General features: G+C 45.7%; 1 protein-coding gene across 5 annotated transcripts in view; it reads right to left on the bottom strand.

Moving 5' to 3' along the window:
- Positions 1-20,280, bottom strand: part of MYOF (myoferlin) — a 591,005-nt gene extending 570,725 nt beyond the window's left edge. For all 5 annotated transcript variants that reach the window (XM_085606131.1, XM_085606127.1, XM_085606128.1 and 2 more), the window contains exon 1: positions 20,059-20,280. In XM_085606131.1, coding sequence (XP_085462257.1) covers positions 20,059-20,146 — 88 coding nt within the window. In that variant the 5' untranslated portion in view covers positions 20,147-20,280. The remainder of the gene's footprint in view (positions 1-20,058) is intronic.
- Positions 20,281-26,043: the final 5,763 nt, after the last annotated feature.

The raw sequence follows: 26,043 nt of genomic DNA, 5'->3' as shown, positions 1-26,043 counted from the left end.
AAAGAGGAAGTCAAGCCAACGCAAATAAAAAGCAAGCAAATGAGAGGGCCAATAAGACCAACCAATGGTAAGCAAGAGCCCACAATAGGTATTTCACAACCAAACAGCTTGTACAGTCTGGCAGACAAGACCTAAACATGGGCCAGATGCTGCATAATGTAGCCATTTAAATTGCACATAGTTTTAAATGCCAACTAATAAAATGCTGCAATACTTCAGAATATATCACAGTACCTAAGGAGCAATATTTTTTCAAAGCATAAACTCACATATATGCATATTAAAAAAAAAAAGTGTGCCAGGTGTAAAGAAACTGTATGCAAAGCAAGCAAACATTTGTGTCAAAAGATGCAGTACCTGTGTTATCCTGTAAGCCCCACTGAGAAAATGTCCATTCAGAATCCAATGCCAAGACAAATATCACTAGATTGCTACTTTGTTACAACATATAATGCCTGTCACAAACTGTTCTTGTGCCACTTAAGTCTTTGAAGAAATGTGTGCCACTAATAATGTAATGCTAAATAGGACAGCTTGCCAGAAGTGATGCTCGTGTGTAGCAGAGTACGGTTACTGATGCTCAAAAAGACCATGGCTGCTCAGGTTTCTTGTGCTAGAAGGTAGTCCATTGTACGAAGGACCAGAGAAGTATCCAAGAGACACGGTTTGTGATTCTAGGACTGACGCAACCTCCTTGTTATACAGGCACATCAGTGATATCATTAGGTTACCAGTACGTTGTGATGATCTGGTATACATTGTCCAGCAACACGAAGCAAAGAATACTATGGCAGCTTCCACATCCTCGCTAGATCACGCAACACCAATATGCGATAAACCACACAGAGGATAGATGTTAAACAACCCCGTCATGCCAGAAAACGTTTGGTCATAACGTAAAGCACCACTGACGTGACAAAATACAGGATTACCCTTAATGTACAGCACCACTACCACACCAAAATCCAAATTTCTCTGGTATGGGAAGCACCACTGCATTTTAGGTAAACTCATCATTTTCTAGAAGTTGATCTTTTCTGCACGCACTTTTGTACTTTATCCCTCACTAGCCTAGTTTCAGTGTCCTGAAAACTTTGCGGTCTCAACTGCTTCTTCATTGAGACACTCCGCTTCAATGAAGGAGCAGCTGGGGCTGCAAAGCTTGTAGGTTCACAAATGCTCAGTGAACAATAGCTCTGTATCTGTCCAACCTTCCAAGTTCCTTAATGGAAACAACCTTTTTCTTTTTTAAAGGTGGACGGTACTCTTATTCCGTGTTTATTATACGTGGATGATTTAGTAATCATGGATTGAATACATTGGTCTGCAGAGAAACTTAGCAACTTTTACCAAGTATTGGGCTAAAAACACTCTAAACCTAAATATGGATAAAATTAAAATAACTGCATGTTCTCCTGGTTGGTAGGTGAGACTAAAGTCTAGGAGGATGAACACTAGATCTGTGGATGACTATCCACAAACCTGTGGTAGTGGGTACGCATTTTGAGCAATCCACACTGTGGGCTCTAATGTCCATTGGAGGCTTGCTTAAATTTAATAAAGACTTTGATGGAAACTCAACAGTGCCTTTGATTTGTGCCTTTCTTTTTTTTTTTTTATATAAATTTTTATTAGGCAACTTCATTACGTACAACATATACAAACCAAGGCTTCAATAAGAATCATATGCAATAATACAATACTACAAATAATAGTCTAAGTTTTTAGGTACCTCCCAAAGATAATGGTAAAAGAAAAAAGATGCAAAAGAATATATTTCAAGTAAGATCAGCAACAGAGACAACCCAAAATAATATAAACAAACTAAACTAAACTAAAATCTGTTTTTCCAAGTGGTGATTGGCATCCAAATCAGAGCGCCCCGTTGTCTAGCCTTTTTGCCTTTAACTGTATATATTGCCATTTCTTGGTTTGCTATACCCAAAAAGCGAGTCATCCAAACTTGGAAATTAGGAGGATCTATGTCTTTCCATCTAGTGGCTAATATCAGTCTATATACTGCCATACCCAGAAAAAGACACATCTCTTCCTCCTTAGTATGATTCAAAGTATTGTCATGCCCGATCACAAATAAAGTAGGAGACATCTGTACTTTATGGCAAAAAACCTCTTCCCAAAAATCTGACATTTTAGTTTTAAGTATTGTCAATTTACTACACTCGGAAAACATGTGTATTAAATGTGCCGGGCCGATCCCACACCGCGGGCATTTATCGTCTGTTCGTTTGCCCCATGTGTACAGTTTTGCGGGTGTAAAATATAAATTATATACAGTCTTATAGAATTGTGCTTTAAGAGTTGTTGTAAGGAAAATCTTATCAGCGAGGGAAAGAATCTTATCTAAATCTACATTTGGATTATTCAATTTAGAAGCCCGGCATGTTTCAGTACTTTCCATGTCATCTTGACATTGTTCCATCAATAGCCTATATATTGTACTTATACTGGAATTTTCCCCCCCTCTGTCAATATTTTCAAGAAGAGGAACAGACTTCAGCGAGATTTGTGCGGCCTTTGCGGATAGAATAGAGTTTATTTGGATATATTTAAAGAGATCAGAGGTCGGAATATTAAATTTAAGTTGAAGATTGAGGAATCTCGAGCTAGATGAGTCATCTAAGAAATCCCCCACTGATAATACCCCAAGAGCCTCCCATCTTTTAGCTATATCGTCATTGATTTGTGCAGAGAAAAGGGAAGAGTGCCATAAGGGTGTATATCTATTTAGTTTTGTAATACCACAATGTTTACAGATTTTTTTCCAAACAGTCCAAGCACTAACTATAATTTTAAATTTCACCTTCTTAAAGTAAGATGGTTCAATTTGTCGTAATAATAATCCTTTTGCGTTCTCACCAACAGCCAACTCATATATAGGTGGGATAAATATAGTTGCTGTACTATAGGGCCGAGGGCTAGCACTGAGTAGCGAGAACATCCCTTGGAGAAGGGATGTCCAGAGGTATAGAGTTATATTAGGGAGTCCTAGGCCCCCTCTTTGCTGTGGGAGAGATATAAATTTTGAGGATCTTCTGATCTTGCCATATCCCCAGATAAATTTAGAAATTAGGGTTTCAAAGATTTTAATGGTTTTATCCTCAGCTAAGATGGGTATCGCCCGAAATAAGTACAAGATCTTTGGAAAAATGTTCATTTTAACAAAATTAGTTCTTCCTATAATTGAAAGGTTAAGACTATTAACCCTCAGTAGCTCCTTTTTAATATTGGCTAACAAGGGGTCATAGTTGAGTTTGTTGATATTCTCCATCTGTGGGGATATGCAAACACCCAAGTATGTAGCGCTAGGTGTCTTTCGAGGGTCATTAAAAATTGTGTTTTTTGTGCATATGACAGCAGTTTTCCCAGTATTCAGAGAATATCCTGACATATCTCCAAAAGACCGAGTTGTTTTCTCGATTTCTACTAAAGCCTCATAGGGATCAGGTGTCACAATCGCCACATCATCAGCATAGGCCAATACCTTGGTTTCATAAATGCCTGTTTTAATTGGTGTTATAGCCACATTTGCAAGTAGTTTCTCAATCAAGGGGTTTATATATAGGGCAAATAGTATTGGGGAACAAGGACAACCCTGTCTTGTGCCCCTTTGAATTTTAAATTGTCTCGATTCTAAGCCCATCGTCTGAACTTTTGCTACCGGATCTCGATACATGGCTTGTATTGCTTTAATAAGCCCTGGCCCAAAATTATTAGAATCCATTATTGCCCAAAGATATCTCCAAGATACTCGATCAAAGGCCTTCTCAGCATCGAGGAGGATCATGGACATCTGGCCCCCCGTCACTGTCATGATATCAAATAATGAAATCACCCTGCGGGTATGATCCGTGGTTCCCTTATGAGGGATAAATCCATGTTGCCACGGGGAGACCAGATGTTCAACCACCCCCCTAAGCCGATTGGCCAAGACTTTTGCATAGATTTTTGTATCTGAGTTTATTAGCGAAATAGGACGATATGATGTAGGATGTATTGGCGCCTTGCCCTTCTTAAGAAATATCAATATATTAGTCTCTCTCCAAGACTCCGGGGTGGTTCCATTCGTCTGTATCCCTATACAGAGATCCAGAATATAAGGTAGAATTATTGATCCCAAGCTTTTATACAGATCTATAGGGATCTTATCGGGGCCCGCTGCCTTGCCGGGTGCAAGATCTTTTATCGCCATTTGTACCTCCTCCTGGGTAATGTCCTTTTCTAATTCTGCTCTGCTATTTGCATCGAGAATGTAGCTCGAGCCCCAATCACCTAGTCCCGCTTGTAATTTATCTGTCTCAAGAGAATCTTCATTTTTATACAGATCTTGGTAATATCTCTTGAAGACATCTAATATTTTATCAGATTCCGTATAGGACGTGCCATTTGCGTGAATAATGTTAATTTTGTTAGATGAATGGTTTTGGCGGGTGCGAAGGGCCAGTTGTTTTCCAACCCTCTCCCCATCTTCGTATAGTTTATTTCGATTAGATTGAAAAATTTCAGCGGCTTTTTGATTAAGTTTGCTATTAATCTCTGTTTTTAGAATTATTAGCTTACGCAGTGATTCTTGACTATTGTCTCCATTATTTAAAGTATTTATATGTTCCTGCTCTGCTTTTGCTAAGTCCGACATTAGTTGCTGATCAACCAGGGCTGCCTTTTTCCTCAATTTGGCGACGTAACTCATAGTTTCGCCCCTGAGAGATGCCTTAAAGCCGTCCCAAACCATATTCCTTGTTGTACTGTATCGGTTACAATCGAAATATCCCTGTACCCAAATCTTGATATGTTCAATATATTCTTTACTTAGCAAGAGTTTTCTATCAAAGGTCCAATTAAATGGGGGTCTATAAATTTTATTCGAGTTAATAGTTAAAATGAGCATACTATGATCAGACAGTAGTTTAGGGCTTTTGTCAATTTCTACTCCAAGTGACAGCTCGCTGGCTAACCACATATAATCAATCCGCACATATTTGTTATGAGGACATGAAAAATAGGTGTAACCAGGATCTAGTTGATGTTTTAGAGCCCAAATATCTATTAAACCAAAACTTCTTTTGAGTTGAGAAAGCGCCCTGAAGACATTAGGTTTCCTACCTGTATAGGTTGTCATGTATTGATTATATGGTATTCCTTGGTGATTAAAAGAAATATTAAAATCCCCACAAAATATCAACATCTTGGGCCATGTGGCCAGCTCAAGCTCTAATTCTTCAAATATTCGTGAATCGTCTAAATTAGGAGCATAGATCGAGCAAATTGTTATTCCCAAATCTAATTCAATTATAGCCCACCTCCCGAAATCGTCCACTAATTTACGTTTAGCCTGACCCAAAAACCCTCTAGCAAAAATCGCCACCCCGCCAGTTTTATTAGTCTGAGTAGTATTTGCAAGCAGATTATATCCAGGTATTCTTAATAGATCCCTATCTTTCCATGTAATATGAGTCTCCTGAAAGCATAAGATATCGTAGGGTTTTTGTCTAACAAATTGGTATATGGTGGCTCTTTTACCCCTATCATTCAGCCCTGCCACATTCCAGGTACATATCCTTAACTTCCCCATAATGAACAAAGCTTATTTACAGAGGTACATTCTTCATAGCAATAAAAAAATATCAAGACCTTTATAACTTTGACAAAACATTGTACGTATGAGGTTGTCTTTTTTCTCCCTGCATATTCCCCCTTGACAGGCCCCATGCCGGCTCCCACCCCAAGAGCCGAACCCCACCCCCCCACCTCCCACCCCACACCCACAGATAGGCAATTAGACTCCATGAGAGTCTGTATGATGAAGTGCATTGTGAGACCAGTGCTGAAGTTTTGCCTTCGTATAAACCTTAGTATAAGCCATTGGCCAGTATAGAATTAAACATTTCTAATCTTAGTAATCAATATGACCAATTACACATCAATTTACTCAGATTATTATGAGAATCTTGAATAGTGAATAGTGAACAAGGACCAAAATCATAACTACTTTGATCATATACCATCCAAATATTCCTTGGCCTTGATTTCGGATGTGAAAAATTTAACTTCCCCCTTATTAATTATTTTGAGACGAGCAGGGTTGTTTAAGTAGGCCATCGCTTTTTTGTCCTGAAACGGTTTAATCATTTGACGTAGGCGCCACCTCCTTTCCACCGTAGCATGGCAGAAGTCTGGGCGCACAAAGTAGGAGAAATTACCACTAGTGCGTTTAGCCTCTGGTCTTGCTTTATCAGAGATAGCCTGTCTCAGGAGGAAATTACCAAAATAGACCAAGATTGCTCGAGGATAACCCCCTGGACGTACAGGTTCCTTTTGGTACATGGGGACCCTATGTGCCCGCTGTATTTCGATATCCCAGTTCCAAGAAGAGAGTTCTGGCAGGGAGTCGCGAAATAGTCTAATGATAAAGGAACGTACATCTTCTCCTTCTGACTTTTCCGGAACCCCCAGCACGCGGAGGTTGTTTCTGCGTAAGCGATTTTCGAAATCCTCTAGCTTCCATCTGACGTCAGAGAGCTCTGCTTCATGTGCCATCGTTATTTCATGATTACTAGCAATCGCTGTTTCATTTGCTACAGTGCGAGACTCTAACTCAGTTAAGCGGTTCCCAAATGTGGTTACTGTTTTGTTTAGTCTCCGTACAACCCCTTGCACTTTACGGAGAGTATTCTGTACCTTACGCCCATCGTTTGCTGTCTCTTCTCTGTGTGCTGCGATGGCTTGCAGAACAGTCTCCATTACTGTGTTTAGTGTCGCCGTTGATCCTGGAGGGATTTCCGTAGAGCTTGAGGGAGCCATTTGGAAAGGAGAGGGAGAGGGCACTGCGCCATCTGAAATATGATCTGTCCGTTGCAGGGTAGGGTCCGTGGTAGGGGTATAATCCCATGCCAGATCGGCCGCCCCATGATGGCCTTTTTTTTTCCTTACAGTTTTCTGAGCTCCGTAGTCATCCTCGATGTCACTGCCAGTAGATATAGTACTTGTCGCAGATGAAGTTTGATAGTCGTCGGAGAATGAAAAAAAATCGCTGGGCTCCCTTTCTGCGTCCGTTTCAATAGCTCTTTTGTTAACCTCCCCTGCAGTAGGGCCCATTTTAACCTTTAGGTTTCCGATAATATGGCCAGAGCTACCCGCCAGGGTGAGTGCACAAACTTGGGCTTGTTCCGTCGCAGTACTCCCTTCCACAAACCAATCTGTGTCTGATGACGCTAGCCCGCCTTCCCCACTTTCCCCCTTACTCTTGATTACTACTGAGCTCAGGTATTGCAGGGTAGGTACAACAGAAACCTTTTGTGCCTGTTTTGTAGTGCTTGGGTTCAAATTAGTGAGTGATTCTGGAGCTATAATAATGGGGGGATCCTGAGAGAGTATATTTGTTTTAGGTAGATCCGTGGTGCCAGTATTAGCCTTTTTAGTGAGAACAGTAAGGGCAAGGCTGTCTGCACACGGGTCATTACCTGTATCTTGAAGCGCTTCACTAGCGTTCTGAGATGCTGCCTGGACGCTTCCAGCTATGTTCTGCGTCAGTTGACCTGGAAGCGGACCCGAAGCCCGGCGAAGGAGGAGGTCAGCCACGGACGGGACGCTCGTGATTCCTTTCCCCATCGGAGCTGCTCGTGATTGCTTCGTTTGAGCTTTCCCGGGAGCGCTGGGGTCCACCTCTGTCTCTCTTACGGATCGTCTTGCAGTCGAAGCTTCCTCGCGCTGTGTGCGTCTCGCAGCAGCCACCGCAGCGGCCCTGGCCCTGGCTGTAGCGGACGCGGCATTTTTGGGAGGCATAGTTGGATTCACTCGTCCGTCGGTGTCACTACCCACAAAGCGCTGCGAAGGCTGTCCCACGGCTGCTACGACTGCTACGGTTGCTCCGCTCTCCTCCTTCAGCGTCTTACCCTTCAAGAGCCAGCCGCGACAGAAGAGACGTACCACACACAGACCGATGAGTGTAGCATACGGCCTTAGGTAAGTTCCTGTACTCTTGGTTAGGCTGTGGTCTTGTAACGCATCTGATTCTGGTACCATTGGGGAATACTCGTCAGTGTACCGCCAATTCTGTAGTGGTTTAATTCAGTCGATCGCCTCTTGTTTAGGCAATAATGTTTCCATGTAACATCGCGCCTTCCTCCATACAGGGACTTTCTTTAGCAGATCTCAAATCGAAATCTGAGTCCAAGTCGGTAGAATTCGGCTCCTCTCCAGCACCGGTACTGATCTCTGCACTGCGGTCAGTCAGCCGCCATCTTGCCAGTCAAAGATTACATATGTGTAGCAGAGTACGGTTACTGATGCTCAAAAAGACCATGGCTGCTCAGGTTTCTTGTGCTAGAAGGTAGTCCATTGTACGAAGGACCAGAGAAGTATCCAAGAGACACGGTTTGTGATTCTAGGACTGACGCAACCTCCTTGTTATACAGGCACATCAGTGATATCATTAGGTTACCAGTACGTTGTGATGATCTGGTATACATTGTCCAGCAACACGAAGCAAAGAATACTATGGCAGCTTCCACATCCTCGCTAGATCACGCAACACCAATATGCGATAAACCACACAGAGGATAGATGTTAAACAACCCCGTCATGCCAGAAAACGTTTGGTCATAACGTAAAGCACCACTGACGTGACAAAATACAGGATTACCCTTAATGTACAGCACCACTACCACACCAAAATCCAAATTTCTCTGGTATGGGAAGCACCACTGCATTTTAGGTAAACTCATCATTTTCTAGAAGTTGATCTTTTCTGCACGCACTTTTGTACTTTATCCCTCACTAGCCTAGTTTCAGTGTCCTGAAAACTTTGCGGTCTCAACTGCTTCTTCATTGAGACACTCCGCTTCAATGAAGGAGCAGCTGGGGCTGCAAAGCTTGTAGGTTCACAAATGCTCAGTGAACAATAGCTCTGTATCTGTCCAACCTTCCAAGTTCCTTAATGGAAACAACCTTTTTCTTTTTTAAAGGTGGACGGTACTCTTATTCCGTGTTTATTATACGTGGATGATTTAGTAATCATGGATTGAATACATTGGTCTGCAGAGAAACTTAGCAACTTTTACCAAGTATTGGGCTAAAAACACTCTAAACCTAAATATGGATAAAATTAAAATAACTGCATGTTCTCCTGGTTGGTAGGTGAGACTAAAGTCTAGGAGGATGAACACTAGATCTGTGGATGACTATCCACAAACCTGTGGTAGTGGGTACGCATTTTGAGCAATCCACACTGTGGGCTCTAATGTCCATTGGAGGCTTGCTTAAATTTAATAAAGACTTTGATGGAAACTCAACAGTGCCTTTGATTTGTGCCTTTCAATCAAAAGTTCCTCCCCAAATACTATATGGGGCAGACCTTTTAAAAGTATAACTTAAGATTTTTAATCTTGTTCCTTAAAGGAAAAAGATTTTTACAGTTTACAATAAAAGATAAATAGAAAAAGTTACTGTGGTGAAGCCTCATCACAAGGATGACAACAGATGAAATCAGAGCTGTATTCCCCCTTAGGGAAAGAAAGCATGCCGCGAACAGATTCCAACCCGAAGCAACAAAGGCGAAGGTTCTCCCATGGGTGAATTACAGCTGGTCAGTAGAACTCCAGGCAAAATGACTGCTGCAACAAAACATTCGACTAAACTGATAGCTTAAGAAGCTCATAAGCCTCTTGAGATCTTCTATAATTTGGGTAAGTGCTGCCTCACCCTGTTTTTATCTACCTTAATGTTCTCATGGCTAGAAAGCAGAGACTCGTGTCTTTCCAATTGGCTAGGACCATTTTTACTGCCACGGTCAGCGAGCAGGTCTAGAAGGTCTTTGTCTTGCTCTGATCTTAGTTCTGCAGTCATAAATGCGGTGACGAGGGGGGAAAATTCAGTTGTTAGCGTGCAGCCCAGTACCCTATTTATGAAACCAAAATTAGTCTCATTACTACAGAACCTTTCTTGTGTCCTCCTTTCACCCCTTTCTCTCCTGCTTCTTTCTATCACCCTTTTCCTAATTTTGAGCAAGTCAAGTCAGATAGGGTTAGCTAAACATATATTTCAAAGTGCCTGTAAACACTGCTCTACAAACTACGTATGGCTAACCTTGTAACAGAAATGCTAATGTCTTTGCTTATAAAATTAATAAAAATACTTTGGAAAAAAAAAAAAAAGAAAGCAGAGACTTAGCGGTGGTTGCTGAAAGAAGATTTAATAAATTTCAGCCAAGGAATTCTGGGTGCATCAGAGAAGCTAAGACAAACCAATTGTAATGACCCTGTTAGGATAGGCTTCAGAGTTAGACCAAATTGAAAGTCGCAATAATAAAAGAACCAGCAAGCTTCGATCCTCGACATATGGCAGACCAGGCTCTATATGGCAAAGATAATGATAAATTTTAGGAGGCAGATCCAATAATCTGTGGCAAAAGCACTTAACTACTGGTTGTAATTTGGCACTGGAAGAATAAACCCAAACACCAGCACCATAGCACAAAATGGGCACACACTTCATTTTTTAAGTCATCAACTTGGGATCAAAAGGTTTTTGTCCAAGTATAGTGGCAAAATTAAAAACAGCCCCTATAGATTTCAAATAGGCAAAGAGACCAGATGTAGCTCCCGCATAAGAGAAGTGATCAACACGTTCAATTATTTTGGTTTTAACACACTGTGACCTGGATTTAGTTATTTTTTGCAGACAAATCATCACATAGATTTTAGAAAGATTAGCACCCACATCTGGGATATACATAAAGGTGACAAAATTGTCTAGAATTTATTTCAGGCTGTTTGCAGTAGGTGAAAGTAAAATGAAGTTATCTGCATATAAAAAGCCAGATTAGCCTCATGACCAACGCATGGCATATCTTGTCCCTTGGAGAAAAATAAGGATTAAGATTATTGAACTACAAAATGAATAATATTGGGGTCAAAACATAACCATGCCAAACCCCACTGTTTAACCTAAAAGATTCGGAGCATTCACCACAAACTCCAAATCTAACAGAAGCAGATAAGTCTGTATGTAAACAGTGGGGAATGCGAATAAAGGAGGAGTCGAGACCCACAGAGAGTATAATCTGCCATCATTTTGATTTATTAACACGATCGAAAGCACTGCAGATGACTAAACTCAAATAGAAGTGCACTACATGGTCCAGAGTACCTCCCTAAAGCCACACTGGATGTCAACAAGTATATGATCATTAGATGACCAGGCTAATTCTTTTTTTCCTCTAACATTACCTTTCCAGCTAATTTAACTATAGAATAAATTAAAGACATGGGCCTAAAGCATTTTGGATCATCTTGATAACCCTTTTTAAATACAAGAACAATAACTGAATTGGTCCAGGAGCACGGTAATCTCAAATGAGTGACAGAGTTCAAGATGTTGTTCAAAGGGGGAAGGTGGGGGGGTCAGAGCTATAGGTTAGATTTAGAGAACAGGTCCATGGTAACGCCATCTTGTCTGGCAGCTTTACCAGACGGATGTTCTGGAAGGGCAGCTTTTGCATTCTCATAATCACAGTTAAAGCGAGTGCTAATGTTTTAGGTCAAAGGTAAAATCGAGGAACTGGAGCAGCCAATGTCATTATAAACAAGCTTAAACTGAGTAGCCCACTATTCCAGAGCCTTCAGCAAAGGAGGGGAGTTAACCACTTTCCAAAAAAGTGAAACATCTTTCAATTTGGTAGTAGGTTCCATCTGTTTCCAAGGATCTCTGACCTAATAACACCCCTTCTTCATTTTAAGGAAGACTTATTAACTGCTCTGCAGAAACCAATCTTAACTCTACATCTATTGTGTCTAGAAGGAGCAGCCGAAAGACAGCTACTGGCCACTGAACAATCAGAGTCAAACCATTTATTTGTAGGCTGCCGAGTAGAACTGACAGACCTGGTTAGCAACTTTGAAATAACCGAACAAAGGGACTTAAAAGAAACAGAATTGTGACCTAAACAAGACTAAAGTTAAACATCCAAAAGATCAAAAGTAGAACCCAACAAAATTGATAGGATTGTGTGATCAATGACTCCTAGCCGATTCTCAACCCATAATCCTTAACAGTCTAATGAATGATCAAAGATGTGGAGAATTGTGTGTCTAGGCAGACAAATGGAAACAAAAAGGGGGTTATGGTCGCTATGAACAGCTCACCTGTACAGAATAATCAGGAACAAAGTTCATCAGACCCCTATATAGAAAAATGTAAACTATAATAAAAGAATTGCCTCTCCCCCGTCGATGTTGGGCTTCTCCCATGATCAGAATTAAACAACTCATGTACATTAACAAGATCACGTTCAATATCAAGGCCATAAAATAATGCTCTGTGTAAATGGTCAGGTAAGGAAAAAGAACCCTTATTATCAAGCAGAGAGAAAAGATAAGGAAGAGTTAAATTAGAGTCAATCTTAGCATTGAAATCACCGCCCAAATTCACATTCTTGCAGGTGAGGGGCAGTCAACAAGAGGCAAAAGGCAAGTTGACCACCATATTAAAAAGCATATAAAAATGATTTAAGTTGAGTAGTGAAAATAATCGCTGTAAAAATTGAACAAATTGAACTGAAAACCATTTTCCAAAGAAAAAGAGGAAATTGTTGACTGGTGGCGGGTCCTAAAAACACGGACTCAGAATTTAAAAGCTACCCGAAACCAGGTTTAAAATTCCCAGCGGTTGATGGGGAAGCGGGCAAGCAATAACAGAAAACCCCCTCACATACGTAATATGATATGGCCCATGTTTCTTGAAACAAAACAATGTCAAAGTTTCTCACGGGATCAACAATCGACCAGACTCAGCACAGATGATAATCCAGCTGTGTTCCAATTAACAAGATGCACCAGGCCAGAAGATGTGGCAGAAAAATTAAGAACAAGGACGATGGAAAGACGCAGGAACAGATAATTGAAGCAGAATTTATGTTATTGCATATGCTTGGAAGTTAGTTGTCATGGTCTAAGCAATCAAGAGCCACAAAGCGGTTGTAAGTAAGTACAATGGAAAAAAAGAAGTGAAAAGCTGAGAAAAAGATGTTACATATTGTAAGCAATTAGGTTATTATTTGAGGGGGGTAATTACCCACCTCAAGTAATAATCACAACCCTTGTCAGAATGAATGCTCTGAATCACTAAATTAACCTGAGCTCAACCCCCTGGTAGTTATGGCAGAGAGCAGACAGGCTTAATTTAGGGTAAAGTATTTATGCAGTACCAAAACAGTAATAATGTCAAAATGTAAAAACCGTAATAATGTCAAAATGTAAAACAATAAAAGTCCAGCCCAAATTTTAAAAGTAAATTGAGTTAAACTTAATAAACCAAGGGACGTGAAAATGACAAATCCAATAATGGGAAAATGAGCTATGAGAAGAAATAGTACCAGGAAGCACTAAATGACAAGGATGGCCAATGTTCACAGTAGACTGTAATATAGGTGCAATTAAAAGCTGGATGGGATGGAGCGCAGGTCTGATACACCAAAAGGTTTGTCCTGCTATAGGATATTAGGCTCCAACGTAATCCTTCAAGCTCCAATCGACCACAGGAGTACATTTCTAAAGCCCTCAGGGCCTCAGGAGAGGCACTTAGAGATTCACCGGGTGTCAGGCAGAAGCAAACAGCAAGGTCCAATCCAGGTCCAATTGCCACTGGTCAGTTGCAGGAAAGTCCTCTTGTAGCTTGTTGAATCGCTGTAGCTTGACTGGAAGGTAAGCCTTATGACCCTCGAAGTCCTCTTTTTTTTGTCCTGGGTACAAGAGGTAGCAGGTCCAGTACTTCAGGATTTGCCTCAAATCAGACTGCAGGCCCAGTCCACTTCTGTTTTTCTACAGATCCAGGAGGGTTCTGAAGTGGATGTCTAGAGATGCCACATTTATGTCTGGCACTAGCTAGTGAGGATGGCGACTACGAGGTATGCCCCAACCAACGGGGTAAAAGTTCCTGGGGCCAACCTTATCTCCTTTGGTCATTTACAAGATGGCGAAAGTCTTCGGACACACTAAGCTTGGGCTCTGAGGGCTGGCGATGTGTGGAGAGTGTACGATGGTAATCTTAGTGTCCTACCACATCTAACACTAAAACCCAGCTTGGGAAAGCCACTGTACCCACAAACTCAGAGAAAGTCTGGTAGAACGAAATCAGAGTTCCTCAGCAACCAGACTGTGAATACACAAGAATGGTCTTACCATCCTGTTCACTGCCTTTCATGTACAACCCAAAATATAATATGCAAACCCAGCAGACCGGTCAAGCAAGATTTGATATTCAAGTAGGATTTGACACTAATGTCAAGAAAGGTGCTCACAGGCCCCACCTTGTATATTCTGGCAGGGGTAGGCGAGTCATATCTGCCCATTCAGGTCAGCCTCCTGGGAGGCATTTCATGCCTTTTCACACCTATTCAGACACTAATTAGTTGATGTGAGAGGTTTGAGAGTAAATAGAAATTAGCCTTCAGGAATTCCAGGCAGGGAAAAGATACCTTAACAAAATTTACTTTTCCTTAATATTTATTAAAAACCTAACTTCCCTATTATATTGGATTTTTATAACTATTAAAAATAATACTTTAAATATTTTTCTAGTAAGTCCCATTCCTGAGATTCAGCAATGGGATTTGGATTCTGGTTTTCTACATAGGACAGCTAGGCCTGCCACAGCGAAAATACGTTTTGGGTACTACTCACTGTAAGGACGTAATAACACTAAATTTCTACAGGTCCTAATTTTAAAATAACATGCACCCTTACTTGCGCCTGACCATATCTACATAGGGGTGACTTGATATTTAATAAGGAGGTTTGAGCGGTCTGTCAAAAGGGTTTATTTTGACAGGTTGAATTGCAGTTCTACTGCTACAGTCAGGCTACACTAGCAGGCCTTAAGCCATGTTGTACTGCCACTGTAGTAAATGGCAGAAAAGGTGATGCAGTCCACTAGTGGAATTTAACTTCCATGGTGCGGGTTCATATTGTGCCTTATACTATGGACTCATAGGTAAATCAAATATATCAATTAAGAATACGCCAATTCATTCATGTTTAAAGCGGGGCACAGATACTTAACAGCTGGTTAGCATGGGTAAAGTGCACAGAGTTCTAAATCCAGCAAAACTATAAGGACAAGAAGGCGGCAAAAAAAATCAGGGGTGACCATGCAGAAAAGGCAGATTTCCTACATGTATACTCAAAGACTCAAGCATTTTAGGTGAGGGGGTTATTAAAGAAGGCCAATGTAAAAACCTTAACTTGATCATTAAGAGTATCATGAAAAGAGACTATTGCAGAGAAATAAACACAATGGATGGACAAGTGATATGACCAGTAGAAATAATAAAAAAAGAGATAGTTTGTTGGCTACCATACCCAGAAGATTCAATGGGGTGGATTTTTAGGTAGGTGGAACCAGTGGCGTAACCAAAGTTGAGGGGGCTCCCCTGCAAGGTACATGGAGGGGCCCTACTCCGGAGCTCTCAGGCCTGAGCACCTTGCTGAGGGGTCCCCTACAGCTCAGACCCCCCCCCCCCCGCATTGCGGGTGTTGCAGGGGCCTGTGTTACGCGCCTGGTTGGAACAATTGCCAATAACAAAGCATCGGCCAAAGACGCACCAGTATTAGGAGCTTGAGAGCCTAGTAAAACACTGCTGCATGAGAGGAATTAAGCACAACATTAGTTGACCTGATTGAGAAACTAAAGTAGTAGCAAGACAGTAACCGTTTGTCTTAAGTACATTCAATACCAGACAGCCGATCTTCAACTATCTTAAATCGTGATAAACCTTTAACTATAGGAACAAACAGTGACTCATCTCAGGTCTTGCAATGGCACACAAGCGCTTTGGAACACGAGTTAAATTATTTTTCCCTGCATTTCGCAGAAGAGCTGCATAGATAGGAAGAAATAACGCTATTGCATTTAGGAGGTGGCACTGAGCCAGAGGCCGTGGCACAAAGGAACAGGTTTCAAGAAGTAGAAGGCCCAGTAGATGCAATGGAGGATGAAGAGGAAGAACGGGAAAATGTTGTATGACCCTCCACCGACTGGCATCTCTCCGACAATTCAATTTCTTAGAAAATTGCACCAACAGCATGATCATGAAAACTGTTAATTGTGAAATGAGGTGAATCATTATTGACCAACCTAGAGTGACCTGGACTCTTACACTTCCCCAATGAGCAGGACATTGCAGAGTGAGGAGGAAAGACAAAGGGGGGTAGCCCAGCCACTGATGGGCCCACTCTTGAACCGGTGCACCCGGGTGCATCCCACGCTGAAGAGCGGAGCACACCATGTGAAGCCGAGCTCCTCATTATCTTGTTCATCACCTTCTGAGTGCACAGCAGCGGGTAGTCTGGGAAGTGTAGTTCTTCGCTCCTTCCCAGGCAAACACTAAAGGCGTCCCACCTAAGGTCACCTGTATTCACACCTCTTGGGTAACTGCAGCTCAACCCGCAGTGAGACAACAGTGGTGTTTATTGTCTGGGTCACACCACTATCATCATACAACATCTTAAAACCTGCTAAATCACTGAAAATTGGAAATCATTAGATATTCATTTAAGAGGAGTAAAGTTGCTAACATGAACTATTAAGCCAGGTCTACTTTGATTTCAGAAACCCCAGAGTACTGGACACTCCAGCGGAATGGGGGCCCTCACGGGCCGATACAGGACAAGCAATCCGTAAATTTACAGTTTACCAAACCATAGCCATTATGGTAGCCCACATGTTTGATTGCAAGTTCAGATACCATAGGGACCCAGTTAAAAAATCCCACTACCAAGATGATCTATCCAGTCACGGGCAAACAGGAAGTGAGGTAACCAATCACCAGGTAAGCAGTTTTTTTTTTTAGACGAACATGCTTTCAGCCGCCATTTCAGCGTAATTATACGGTTCATACAACGCGCCCCGCGGCTACCAACTAAAATAAAGAAACTCCGAAGTACATTTTCATTGTTTCAACACAACTGAAATGTTTTTTTCTGCCTCCCATTTCCTGCTGGAGCCACAATCGCGAGGCGCAGGAGTGTGGGCTGATGGAAAAAAATCATCTCTGGAAGGAAGTGAAGTGCTGAAGTCATGCTCCGTTTTCAGAAATTCCAATCTAAGCATGAGTAAAACTAATTTAAAAAAAAAAAAAAAAAAACACGGAATGGCGCAGTGGCAACAGCTCAGCGACATTAACCAGTTTCATTTTATTCCCCGTTTAGAGGCATTGAGCTGTATAATTTGCCTACTGGTAGAGTGTCATTTTTCTCAAAGTTTACTCTGACAATGAATAGGTTGTTTGAGGAGCAATTCTGTCCAACTGAGTACGGGAAGGGCAGAGATCCCAGCCCGAAAGAGTGTTTGCCTAGAAGGATGGGTCTGCACATGCAACGGGCCTGTGATTCAATACAAAGCTATGCAGCACCGGCCTTGCAAGAGGCTGTAATTGGAGATCATAAAGCCTGTAGTATGGATTTGTTAAGCAACCGCCTTCTTTGCTCATACGATCTCTGTGTAGCTTGTCGGAAAATAATATAGGATGAATCACATTTACCACAGAAAACTTTGGCATACTGTGTGTAGAGAATGTTCTATATACCTGTCCCTCATAGCTGGTAACGTAAGACAGCAAATGTTTCTCTCCCTACTCCAGCAGGACAAATATGGGGTAGAGGGGAGGACTTCCTCTTCACTGCCCCTCGGGCGCGTTGTGGTTTAGAGGCGAGAGAACAAAGACGGAACAGCAATCGCGCCATCTGGCGGCCAACACGAAGTCAGACGCAGTGCACAAGCACCTCAGTCCCACAATCTGAAAAGAAACACATTTACAGGTAGGGGCAGGCCCCGCATTCGAAAATTTGGATTTCAAAATGGTTATTGTCCTAGTATCTTGGCTAGTCTCGGTTAACTCCACTACTCGCTACTGTGCAGGGATTGGATTTATCAACATCAACCGGGATAGTGTGACGGCCTGTGCACGGGATCTGGCCCATCGTAAGAACATATTATCAAGCCAGGCGATAAAACTATCGCCGCTTTAGCGGCAGAAAACTGCCGCTAAAACGGCGATGATGGGCTTGATAATATGCTCTATGGAATTCCAATTGAAGCCCATGTTAGATGTGAAGGAGTCTAACATGGGCTTCAATAGGAATTCCATAGAGCATATTATCAAGCCCATCATCGTCGTTTTAGCGGCCGTTTTCTGCCGCTAAAGGGGCGATAATTTTATCGCCTGGCCTGATAATGCCCCTTGGTCTTTAGTCAATATAACATTTAGTTGCCTCCCACTAAAATAAGAACCCTTGGTAGCACCATTCGTAATTCTGGGGGCGGGTTCTTCCTACGACTGACAAGACCACCAATTCTGGGGGTGGGAGGGGGATGACTCCCTGTGACTGTCAAGACCACCGTATTCTCTCAAAGGGGCGAGGCGTATGTAATTAGGTCGCTTAAAATGGAAAGGTTAAAACCTGTGTTTAGAATAGTGGCCGCATACCCTCCCTCTTTCTGTTGTTGCTTCCAGATATACAGTACAACCACTGGCATTACATCTGAAGGATGTCTGTCACTGGTTGATAGTTGCATAAGATAAGCACGCAGCATCAGTGAATAGGTTGTATACAATATTGACAATCCTTCAATTCTGAAATGATGAAACTGAAATAACTAGAACGGGCATCTTTCACTGTACATCATAGGCGAGTCGGTAAAGGGCGGTGCCGCTCCAGAGTTAATCTATTGTTTTCACTTGGAGTGCGAGGGCACACAGAGCGCATAGGGACCTGTCTCAGCCCCGGGTTGTAGAACTGCCGGTGCAGCGACCGCACCCGGCTCACTTACGGCTCTGGATACCTCTTGGATATTAATTGGCCTTGGATGGAGTTGCAGCACCTTGGAGGGGGCTACACTGCAAGGGACTGCGTTAAATCCCAGCCTAATCCTAATACCTGTAGCAAACTGACGCGCTTCACTTGCTAGACCAAGGGGAGAGTCTTTTATGTGAGGTGGAGGAAGAGAAGGTTAAGCGCGGGCCACGCCTTTGACTTGCCAGGTGAGGGTTTCATCCAGCGCCTTAGTGACCAAGGTGTGGCCCACAGGCACTAATGCGCCCAATAGTATGCGCGACTAGAAACCTGTCGCCCCTTTATCTTCACTTTAAGCATTGTAGGTCGCGTGAGCAGAGATGAAATCATGAAAAAAGCGTTGGTTAAAGGCTAGAGCGGACTGAACGTGTCACAGGGGGGGGGGGGGAATATAGGGGTGCTTAGCCACACAGGAATCCCCCCCAATTATAGCATTCGACTATTCCGAATTAGTTAGTAGGGGGATGGGGGGGGGGGGAGGACGGGAAACTCACAACATACACATTTACCTTACAAAAAAGATAGTTAGTCCTTTATGGGTCACTCAAAGGATTCCACGTCAGGTGTGATGAGTTTACCCCGCTCTGACATCTTAATAGAATTGTGGTACTTGTAGTCCTACGATTGTAAAGGGCAAATGCACTGGAAGTAACTAGATTTTAAAGGAAAATGACAGGAATAGGTGGGGGGCTTGCGTCCGGCACGAGACAACCCATATGTGTTCGAGGGCTCCGGTTACTGGACACAGTTTCCATTAGCCATTTCGCTACTTAAACATTAAAAATAGTCTAAAATCTGGAGCCTAAAGCCTCCTCAATGAGCCTTTGGTCGAGACAACCCAGAACTCGACAGCCGCAGGCAGCCTGGAAAGAAAGAAAAGTCTGCCAGCATCTGGCTTTAATTCGGGGAATAGTTTAGTTTCTGTGGAGTCCGTTTAAAGACATGGAGACACTTGTAAGGAGTGAAGTCGCGAAACAAACATAGCTTGGAATATCGAACTATTTGTTTCAGCTCTCTAACCATAGTTTAGGGCTGTCTAGGCGACTGAGTGTCTAACAGGTAGCAGCAGGGCAGCTGCAGAGGAGCACACCACGCGTCACGGTAACAGCGCCGAGAAGGAGCCGGGAGTCCTAGCCAGAGGGAATACAGATAACCGGATGCGGGAGTGAGGGGAAGCCCTCCGGAACCTCCTTACCTTTGAAGACGATGCTGGTGACGGGGTCCGGCTTCCCCAGTTTGGTCTTGGGGATGTTGCTGGCGCTTTCCACGATGACCTTCAGCATGGTGCCGGAGGAGCGGGGCGAGGGCGCCGGGGTGCAGTAAAGGATGAAGGGAGCTGGGCTCGGAGTTTCCTGCGGGCTCTCCGAGATTCTGCTCCAGACCTACCCCAGCGGCGAAGACAGGGGAGGAGGCGCCGGGAGTCAGGGGGGAGGTCCCTTTCAGGACTGGCCCACGCCCTTCCCTCCGCGCTTTATAAACACTCGCATACCTGCAGTCCCGGCTCACCGAGCGCGCGGCGGCAGGCCCCGGCGTGTGGGGCACCCGGGGCCCTGGCAGGCGCAACTCAAAGACTGCAGCAACTCCGGCCGGCCTTCACAACTCTATACAACTATCCAGGATGACACACCTCCGCAACACTGCAGAAACTGGATCCATGGCTGACACAACTTCACAGCTCTACACAACTCCCACCCCGGAAGACACCTCTCCCAAACACTACAGCACCGGGGCCCTGGCAGGCACAGCTCAAACTGCAGCAACTCCGGCCTTCACAACTCTATACAACTATCCAGGATGACACACCTCCACAACACTGCAGAAACTGGATCCATGGCTGACGCAACTTCACAGCTCTACACAACTCCCACCCAGGAAGACACCTCTCCCAAACACTACAGCACCGGGGGCCCTGGCAGGCACAGCTCAAACTGCAGCAACTCCGGCCTTCACAACTCTATACAACTATCCAGGATGACACACCTCCACAACACTGCAGAAACTGGATCCCTGGCTTACACAGCTACACAGCTCTACACAACTCCTACCCAGGAAGACACCTCTCCCCAACACTGCAGCAACCAGGACCCTGGCTTACACAGCTACACAGCTCTACACAACTCCCACCCCGGAAGACACCTCTCCCCAACACTGCAGCACCCGGGGGCCCTGGCAGGCACAGCTCAAACTGCAGTAACTCCGGCCTTCACAACTCTATACAACTATCCAGGATGACACACCTCCACAACACTGCAGAAACTGGATCCATGGCTGACACAACTTCACAGCTCTACACAACTCCCACCCCGGAAGACACCTCTCCCCAACACTGCAGCACCGGGGGCCCTGGCAGGCACAGCTCAAACTGCAGCAACTCCGGCCTTCACAACTCTATACAACTATCCAGGATGGCACACCTCCACAACACTGCAGAAACTGGATCAATGGCTGACACAACTTCACAGCTCTACACAACTCCCACCCCGGAAGACACCTCTCCCAAACACTACAGCACCGGGGGCCCTGGCAGGCACAGCTCAAACTGCAGCAACTCCGGCCCGTGCAAACACAGCTGCACAACTCTATACAACTCCTATCCAGAATGAAACATCTCCCCAACACTGCTGCAACTAGAGCCCAAGCTGACACAACTCCTATCCAGGAAGACACCTCTCCCCTACACTGCAGCAGCCAGGACCCTGGCTTACACAACTACACAGCTCTACACAACTCCTACCCAGGAAGACACCTCTCCCCAACACTGCAGCAACCAGGACCCTGGCTTACACAACTACACAGCTCTACACAACTCCTACCCAGGAAGACACCTCTCCCCAACACTGCAGCAACCAGGACCCTGGCTTACACAACTCTACACAACTCCTACCCAGGAAGGCACTTCTCCCCAACACTACAGCAACCAGAGCCCAAGCTGACGCAACTTCACAACTCCTATCCAGGAAGACGCATCTCCCCAACACTGCTGCAACCAGGACCCTGGCTTACACAACTACACAGCTCTACACAACTCCTACCCAGGAAGACACTTCTCCCCAACACTACAGCAACCAGAGCCCAAGCTGACGCAACTTCACAACTCCTATCCAGGAAGACGCATCTCCCCAACACTGCTGCAACCAAGGCCCTGGCAGACACAACTTCACAACTATACACAACCCCTATCCCAGAAAACTCCTCTCCCCAAAACTGAAGCAGCTAGAGCCCTCGCAGACACAACTTCACAAATCTACACAGCTGCTGTCCAGGGAGACACATCTCTCCAATACTGCAGCAGTTCCAGCCGTGGCAGACTTCTTCACAACTCTATGCAGCTCATGTCCGGGCCAACACAATCTTGCAGCACCTAGAGCTCTGGCAGACACTGCACCACACTACTCCTGTCTGGGCGGACACAACCCTGCAGGAACTAGAGCCCCGGCAGACGCAACTCTACAGCACTTCGAGCCCTGGCTGACACATTATAACCCTACAGCAACCCCAGTCTGGCAGTCACAACTCTTCAACCCTGCAGCAGCTCGCGGCCTGGCAAACACAACTTCACAACTCTACACAACCCTAGTCTGGCAATCAAAACCTCACCATCTTACAGTAACTCCAGCCCTGTCACACACAACTCCACTACCCTACACCGACTACAGCACTGGAAGGCAGAACTTCACAAACCTAAAGCGGCACCAGCAATGGCAGACACAATTTCAATACCCTGCAGTGACCCCAGACAGGAACACACAACTTCATAAGTTTACAGCAACCCCAGCCCTGGCAGGCACAACTCTACAGCAACCCCAGCCCTGGCAGGCACAACTCTACAGCAACCCCAGCCCTGGCAGGCACAACTCTACAGCAACGTAACCCTGGCAGACACAACTCTACAGCAACCCCAGCCCTGGCAGGCACAACTCTACAGCAACTTAGCCCTGGCAGACACAACTCTACAGCAACGTAACCCTGGCAGACACAACTCTACAGCGACCACAGGCCTGGCAGACACAACTCTACAGCGACCCCACCCCTGGCAGACACAACTCTACAGCGACCCCAGCCTTGGAAGACACAACTCTACAGCAACTTAGCCCTGGCAGACACAACTCTACAGCGACCCCAGGCCTTGGCAGACACAACTCTACAGCGACCCCACCCCTGGCAGACACAACTCTACAGCGACCCCAGCCTTGGAAGACACAACTCTGCAGCAACTTAGCCCTGGCAGACACAACTCTACAGCAACTTAGCCCTGGCAGACACAACTCTACAGCGACCCCAGGCCTTGGCAGACACAACTCTACAGCGACCCCACCCCTGGCAGACAAAACTCTACAGCGACCCCACCCCTGGCAGACACAACTCTACAGCGACCCCAGCCTTGGAAGACACAACTCTACAGCAACTTAGCCCTGGCAGACACAACTCTTCAGGGACCCCAGCCTTGGAAGACACCACTCTACAGAGACTCCAGCCTTGGAAGACACAACTCTACAGCCACCCCAGCCTTGGAAGACACAACTCAACAGCAACGTAGCCCTGGCAGACACAACTCTACAGCAACTTAGCCCTGGCAGACACAACTCTACAGCGACCCCAGCCCTGAAAGACACAACTCTACAGCAACTTAGCCCTGGCAGACACAACTCTACAGCAACCCCAGCCCTGGCAGACACAACGCTACAGCAACCCCAGCCCTGGCAGACACAACTCTACAGCAACCCCAGCCCTGGCAGACACAACTCTACAGTGACCCCATCCCTGGCAGACAACTCTACAGCGACCCCACCCCTGGCAGACACAACTCTACAGCAACCCCAGCCCTGGCAGGCACAACTCTATAGCAACTTAGCCCTGGCAGACACAACTCTACAGCAACGTAACCCTGGCAGACACAACTCTACAGCGACCCCAGGCCTGGCAGACACAACTCTACAGTGACCCCACCCCTGGCAGACACAACTCTACAGCGACCCCAGCCTTGGAAGACACAACTCTACAGCAACTTAGCCCTGGCAGACACAACTCTTCAGGGACCCCAGCCTTGGCAGACACAACTATACAGGGACCCCAGCCTTGGCAGACACAACTCTACAGGGACCCCAGCCTTGGCAGACACAACTCTACAGGGACCCCAGCCTTGGCAGACACAACTCTACAGCGACCCCAGCCTTGGAAGACACAACTCTACAGGGACCCCAGCCTTGGCAGACACAACTCTACAGCGACCCCAGCCTTGGAAGACACAACTCTACAGCGACCCCACCCTTGGAAGACACAACTCTACAGCGACCCCACCCTTGGAAGACACAACTCTACAGCGACCCCACCCTTGGAAGACACAACTCTACAGCGACCCCAGCCTTGGAAGACACAACTCTACAGCAACGTAGCCCTGGCAGACACAACTCTACAGCAACGTAGCCCTGGCAGACACAACTCTACAGCAACGTAGCCCTGGCAGACACAACTCTACAGCAACGTAGCCCTGGCAGACACAACTCTACAGCAACCGCAGCCCTGGCAGACACAACGCTACAGCAACCCCAGCCCTAGCAGACACAACTCTACAGCAACCCCAGCCCTGGCAGACACAACTCTACAGCAACCCCAGCCCTGGCAGACACAACTCTACAGCAACCCCAGCCCTGGCAGACACAACTCTACAGCAACCCCAGCCCTGGCAGACACAACTCTACAGCGACCCCATCCCTGGCAGACAACTCTACAGCGACCCCAGCCCTGGCAGACACAACTCTACAGCAACCCCAGCCCTGGCAGGCACAACTCTACAGCAACCCCAGCCCTGGCAGACACAACTCTACAGCAACCCCAGCCCTGGCAGACACAACTCTACAGCAACCCCAGCCCTGGCAGACACAACTCTACAGCAACGTAGCCCTGGCAGACACAACTCTACAGCAACGTAGCCCTGGCAGACACAACTCTTAAGCAACTTAGCCCTGGCAGACACAACTCTACAGCGACCCCAGCCCTGAAAGACACAACTCTACAGCAACTTAGCCCTGGCAGACACAACTTTACAGCAACCCCAGCCCTGGCAGACACAACTCTACAGCGACTCCATCTCTGGCAGACACAACTTCACAGCGACCCCATCCCTGGCAGACGCAACTTCACAGCGACCCCCAGCCCTGGCAGACACAACTCTACAGCGACCCCAGCCTTGGAAGACACAACTCTACAGCAACTTAGCCCTGGCAGACACAACTCTACAGGGACCCCAGCTTTGGCAGACACAACTCTACAGCGACCCCAGCTTTGGAAGACACAACTCTACAGCGACCCCAGCCTTGGAAGACACAACTCTACAGCAACTTAGCCCTGGCAGACACAACTCTACAGGGACCCCAGCCTTGGCAGACACAACTCTACAGCGACCCCAGCTTTGGAAGACACAACTCTACAGCGACCCCACCCTTGGAAGACACAACTCTACAGCGACCCCACACTTGGAAGACACAACTCTACAGCGACCCCAGCCTTGGAAGACACAACTCTACAGCAACGTAGCCCTGGCAGACACAACTCTACAGCAACCCCTGCCCTGGCAGGCACAACTCTACAGCGACCCCAGCCTTGGAAGACACAACTCTACAGCAACTTAGCCCTGGCAGACACAACTCTACAGGGACCCCAGCCTTGGCAGACACAACTCTACAGCGACCCCAGCTTTGGAAGACACAACTCTACAGCGACCCCAGCCTTGGAAGACACAACTCTACAGCAACTTAGCCCTGGCAGACACAACTCTACAGGGACCCCAGCCTTGGCAGACACAACTCTACAGCGACCCCAGCTTTGGAAGACACAACTCTACAGCGACCCCACCCTTGGAAGACACAACTCTACAGCGACCCCACACTTGGAAGACACAACTCTACAGCGACCCCAGCCTTGGAAGACACAACTCTACAGCAACGTAGCCCTGGCAGACACAACTCTACAGCAACCCCTGCCCTGGCAGGCACAACTCTAAAGCAACTTAGCCCTAGCAGACACAACTCTACAGCGACCCCAGCCCTGAAAGACACAACTCTACAGCAACCCCAGCCCTGGCAGACACAACTCTACAGCAACCCCAGCCCTGGCAGACACAACTTCACAGCGACCCCATCCCTGGCAGACACAACTTCACAGCGACCCCATCCCTGGCAGA

The sequence above is a fragment of the Triturus cristatus genome, chromosome 1_2 (genome assembly GCF_964204655.1).
Source record: "Triturus cristatus chromosome 1_2, aTriCri1.1, whole genome shotgun sequence".
NCBI classification, from domain to species: domain Eukaryota; kingdom Metazoa; phylum Chordata; class Amphibia; order Caudata; family Salamandridae; genus Triturus; species Triturus cristatus.
The sequence above is the reverse complement of the archived record's forward strand: the minus strand, read 5'-3'. Positions and strand labels throughout refer to the sequence as shown.